Below are 5,784 nucleotides of genomic sequence, written 5' to 3' on the forward strand. Positions count from 1 at the left end.
AGTTAAATTTTTTGACTTCTATTGAAGTCACTCGTCGAAGCATGTCCCTACGGAATATTTTGCAGAAAGAGACAAGCAAAAGCCATATTATGACAAACGTGTTTCCGAGTTGCCTCTTTTGAACTGCGGGAACACTGAGCGCGTCCGAGACTCGTGATAGTGCATTGTCTACAAAAGGTGTTGTACGTGAAGAGGTATCATCGAGGTCATATGGACGGTACAGATCCCGAAAATACATATCGCAGAAATTTCAGACATTCTGAAGTGGTACCAACTTCCAACGTAGAGGAAATGACCTTATTAGGTTTTCTGACCCGAAGGGTCAGGATGACCGATAGTCATCGATCTTCCTCCGTCGTCATGCGCCGTGCGTACAGTTTGCGTACAGAAAAAAAAGCTTCTATATTTATGTTTGCCTGATCAGTTTCATTATTCAGAGTTGCTGTGATTCACTTTCTTTAAGGTAAGTTAATCAAAATTTAGTTACCGTAATATTCTGTGTATGGCCCGCAATTGCCGCAAATCCAAGTTACCTTTTTGTGTTATCAGATGTCGACAAATATGTTCATGTCAGAAATCTCTTATGTTTTGTTAACGGGCCATGCACCGGATCGGGCTTTCTGCATACTTTAAATTGTAACACACAGGATATTACGGTAGTTAGTTATTACACTCTGAAGAGTCCATCAACACCGTTAAGGTAATGGGAAATACAAATTAACATCCAACGAAATTACATCAAACAAACGAAATGTATTTAATATGTAAAAAGTATATTGGTACACTCACGTATATGGATTAAAATATAATGATGTAACGTATCTTTTGGTAGAAAGCTTAGTTCAATATTATGTAAATATACATAGAAATGTCAATTTCACTTTGCTTAAGAACGGGTGACAATCGGGTAACTCGATCGAACGTGAAAATGAATGGGGTCACCTACTCGACCACGTTGGCTTTCCTCGGGTGACCAAGGTCTCTCCTACATTAAGACCCATAGAGCGCATTCATCCGGGCCAACCAGCGTGATTAAATTGACATAACTTGCTTTTTAATTGTAACGTTCTCGCGACGATACGGAGCCAGGATCATACGAGGAAGGGTGTCTACGAAATATAAACATATGATTTTTTTTTACAAAGACTAAGAATTGAGGGAAAATATTGAATGTTCACCGTTAGGGGGTAACATCAAAACGGGTTAATATTATTAGCGAAATAATCTGCGGTTAAGACCGTCATATCGTACGGTCATTAGCAGATCGGCAGCTTGGTTTGGATTGGTTTATTTTGTTTAACGTCCTATTAACAGCTAAGGTCATTTAAGGACGAACTCCCGTGTGTGCGACATGCATGCGTGTGGTGAATGCGTATGTGTGTTTTGGGAGGCTGCGGTATGTTCGTGTTAAGTCTCCTTGTGATAGGCCGGAACTTTTGCCGATTTATAGTGCTACCTCACTGAAGCATACTGCCGAAGACACCCAGCAGCACACCCCACCCGGTCACATTATACTGACAACGGGCGAACCAGTCGTCCCACTCCTAATATGCTGAGCGCTAAGCAGGAATAGAAACTACCATTTTTAAAGACTCTGGTATGTCTCGGCCAGGGGACACAACCCAAAGCCTTCATCACAGGGGCGAACGCTCAACAAAAGGCCAAAAGTGAGGCATTGTCAAGGGAGACAATATGAAGATTGGTTTGGTTTGGTTTATTTTGTTTAACGTCCTATTAACAGCTAAGGCCATTTAAGGACGGCCTCCAGTGTGTGCGACATGCATGTGTGTGGTGAGTGCATATGGTTTGGTTTGGTTTATTTTGTTTAACGTCCTATTAACAGCTAAGGTCATTTAAGGACGGCCTCCCGTGCGTGCGACATGCATGCGTGTGGTGAGTGCGTATGTGTGTTTTGGGAGGCTGCGGTATGTTCGTGTTAAGTCTCCTTGTAATAGGCCGGAACTTTTGCCGATTTATAGTGCTACCTCACTGAAGCATACTGCCGAAGACACCCAGCAGCACACCCCACCCGGTCACATTATACTGACAACGGGCGAACCAGTCGTTCCACTCCAAATATGCTGAGCGCTAAACAGGAGTAGCAACTACCATTTTTTTAAGACTCTGGTATGTCTCGGCCAGGCGAGTGCATATGTGTGTTTTGGGAGGCTGCGGTCTGTTCCTGTTAAGTCTCCTTGTGATAGGCCGGAACTTTTGCCGATTTATAGTGCTACCTCACTGGAGCATACTGCCAAAGACGAAAGTTGTTAAGAAAGAAGAGAGAATATAAGATCCCAAATTTAGTCGCCTTTTACGATCATGCAATAATGGGAGCAGCAGGCAGATCGGCAGTCATGCAAGGCTATCTCGGCAATTATATTTGTTCAGAACAGGTATTAGCTACATACATGTATGACCACAGGGATCTAGTACGAACTTCAACCTTAAGTTTAGATACACGTATTGCAATATCTGTATGTATTCTATTACTTGGACCGTTGGATTGGAATTCGTGGAATGTCTCTGTATACCGCAGTCCCCGAAAATCGTGTACAGGGGAGGTCGTCCATAAATTAGCTTGACTGGTGATAGTACATTGAACAATACAAAACCAAACCGAACCCTGTACATATATCAGATGATTTTTTACACAGTACAGCATTCTTGCGTGTATTAGCTTAAATCGCTATCTAAGCAGAGCAGAATGGCACCGAGGTCTGTGAACTGTCGTATAAATGTATTGAAATTGCCTTACAACGATGTACGATGTCCTTGTTATACGGGAAAAGCGGAGAGACGACGTTGTCCCGCCCTTCTCTGAATGGATCTTTATTATATGACAAATTCTTTACTGAAGCGGGAGGATCGGCTTTATGTATAGTTTCAGATGAACCATTTGGGATAAAGAACATAATTGTTGGATTGTATTAAACTTAAACCGATTTCAAAGAAGACCAGCATGACCGCTATTTAAAAACACACACACACATCGTTAGCTTCTCTATTTCAGTTAACGCCACTTCAACTTCACCGGGCATTGGTGAGGATGATAAGGAAGCAATCTAAATGTTATTTTTTGTTTTTCATGGTTATACCTCAACGCTACAGCCAAGGCGACCAATTTGTAACATGATTGCACAATACTCATTTTCCTCAATAATAATTATTTTAAATTTTCCAACTTCAACCGGTGGGATTCAGCTCTAAATTTCCTAAAATAGGTATCAGAAGGTTCTGTCCGAGAAGTATTGTTATAGAGTCTGAAATCGAAGATTGCCGCAATCTTCAAAACCACATTTTGAAATTCGTCTAAGTTTCACCAGTGAGATTCATCTCCACCTTGCCTGACATTATCCAGATGGTACTGACCAAGTGTTGTTACTTGTCTGGTTGATTTACAATCCAAGATGGCCACCGCTCGTGTTTGCCTCATTGTTAATTGCAAAATTGTTGTCGACTTTATAATACTACCTCACTGAAGCATATACCCTCACTGAAGAATACCACCCAAGATATCTAGCAGGACACTCAACCCCGTAACATTACACTGACAAAGGGCGAAGCAGTTGTTCCAGTCCTAAAATGCTGAAGCGTAAAAATATAGTTCGGTTATATCAAAGAAGAAAAACAATGATCAATCGGTACATATTATTTAAATAATAAACAACAACCAACCAAACAATACATAGTAATTGAATACATGACAAAAACAGTTTGAATGCACATATTTCTAATAATATTGGTTAACTAGAGCGTGTGACGTCACTCAGAAACTTGTTGTATCCGGAATTTACAAATCGTCGTCGGAGTCGGTGATAACTGGACGTCTAGCTCCACGATTTGTTGGCGGATTTATTATTGGATTGTTGTTAATTGTGATATTGAAAACACCACCATTTATTACACTTCCTGTAAAAACAGACCGTTCCGATGTCTGTTGTGCACATGTGTTTGTTTGACCTCCATCATTGGGATTAGTGTTACAAAGCATGGAGGAAATGTTACGTTTTTGTGCACTCGTCATTGCCCGGTAATTGTTTAGTGAATTAGGATTTTTGTGTCCGGTGATTTGTACGGCTTGTGTGTCCGGGATGTCGTTTTCCAGGAGTTTCTGACATAGATGTTTCCTGACAGAAGTGTTTGTAAGTCGTTTCTCACCTTTTATATTTGCGTTGATTGTCATTGTTTTCATCAGGTTTTTCAATTTGTTCTGACCTACAGGACATCTCGAAAACCACTGGTCATACATTGTTGGACTTTTTATTGTACTAGCGGCCAGGTAGAATGGGTGATCATTTCCGGAGAAGTCACAGGGCCTTTTTTCTTTGTATGTTTTATATATTTTAACCGGACATCTCTCGGGGTTTTCCAAATTTTCATATGCTCTGGGTTTTTTTCTAAACAAAGATATGTCTGCCCCCGTCCTGGTCTTTGTCTGTCGTTCATTATATTCCAGGTATTCTCTTTCCAATTCAGGATCGTATCCATGGTGTATGTCACCCCAGCATAAAGCCCTATGCTCTGCTGCCCCACTCCTCATTCCAAACAGCAAAGTGTTGTTGAACCACAACGTGTTTAATATTGAATTGGGCGAATTAGCTCCCAGTTCTCCAGCATCATAGAGTTGGTTAATTTCAGCGTCGGAAATTGCATCTGCGGTTTTTGGTTGGTTTCCTAAGCCTTGTTTTTTTAAGATTTTTTTGCTTGTTTTTGAGAAACAAACAGATGTTATCAAACTTTCCCCGTATTTCCTTTGTTTAAGTACCCTTTCGAAGCTTCCTAACATTCCTCTGAGACTTGTTGGCTCGTACTCCAAGCCATCTTTTTGTCGGACACTCATGAAAAATTGAGCGAGAAGTTGATCGAGCTCACTATATGGAATATCTGAGATTTCACGGGTTTCTGTTTGTGTTGATAAAAAATCTCGGAGCAGCTTTACATAACCAGATGTCTTTCTTTTTGTGCTTGCATTTTCATTTTCTGTTATAAAATCGTCTACATCGTCAGGTGTGGTAGTTATAAATCTTGGGTTGAATGTCTGAGTTTTATTCTTTTGCTCAGGTGCACCATGGGTATCCTTAGGAGTGTTTGCCCGAGGGGGCAGGCTAGTTGCGCTGGGTGTTGGAGGGATTGTGCTTGATGATGGAGCGGTGGCTAGTTGGTCATGGGGTGGGGTAGCAATAGATAGGCCCGGGGGTGGGGACGACTCGCTTGTTGGCTGAGGAGGAGAGTTTTGAGGATTGAATAGCTGAAGCAGTTCCTTATCAAATACGACATGGTCATCAAGACCTTTGATTAATTCGTGCCTTGCACACCTGATCATCTCACCGTCAAAGGAGTGAATAACGTAATATGTATATGTCCCTAAGGGTTTTTCAATAGACACAATTTTACCACGTTTTCCATTCTGTCCAACACGTACAGTTTCACCAACTCTGAAGTTCATGCTTTTCTTGATCGATCGAGCAGACGATTATCGAACTGAATAATCGATAAGTGGTGACGTAATAAAAAAGTGACGTTTGTTTTTTATGTTGTGCAAACTGTAGACCTGTACTGTAACCATATGTTGATGTTATCAGCTGATGATCTGGAATTCGACTTTATTTACTATTACGGAACATTATTGATACATTGATGTATATGTATGCAAATTAAATATGACAACAATTTAACAATTATACAATGTATCTATGTGTGTATACATACTGCATTGCGGTGTGTGCACTTGTTCACCGATTCGAGAGTATTACGTCACTTGCGCGGATGAATACATGAATGGGT

At 40.9% G+C, this 5,784-nt stretch overlaps 1 protein-coding gene across 1 annotated transcript; it reads right to left on the reverse strand.

Moving 5' to 3' along the window:
- Positions 1 to 3,790: 3,790 nt before the first annotated feature.
- Positions 3,791 to 5,446, reverse strand: LOC117317011 (glutamine-rich protein 1-like). Its single transcript, XM_033871788.1, has one exon. The coding sequence runs from the start codon at positions 5,444 to 5,446 to the stop codon at positions 3,791 to 3,793; it is 1,656 nt and encodes a 551-aa protein (XP_033727679.1).
- Positions 5,447 to 5,784: the final 338 nt, after the last annotated feature.

Source organism: Pecten maximus, chromosome 18 (assembly GCF_902652985.1).
Source record: "Pecten maximus chromosome 18, xPecMax1.1, whole genome shotgun sequence".
Lineage (NCBI taxonomy): Eukaryota > Metazoa > Mollusca > Bivalvia > Pectinida > Pectinidae > Pecten > Pecten maximus.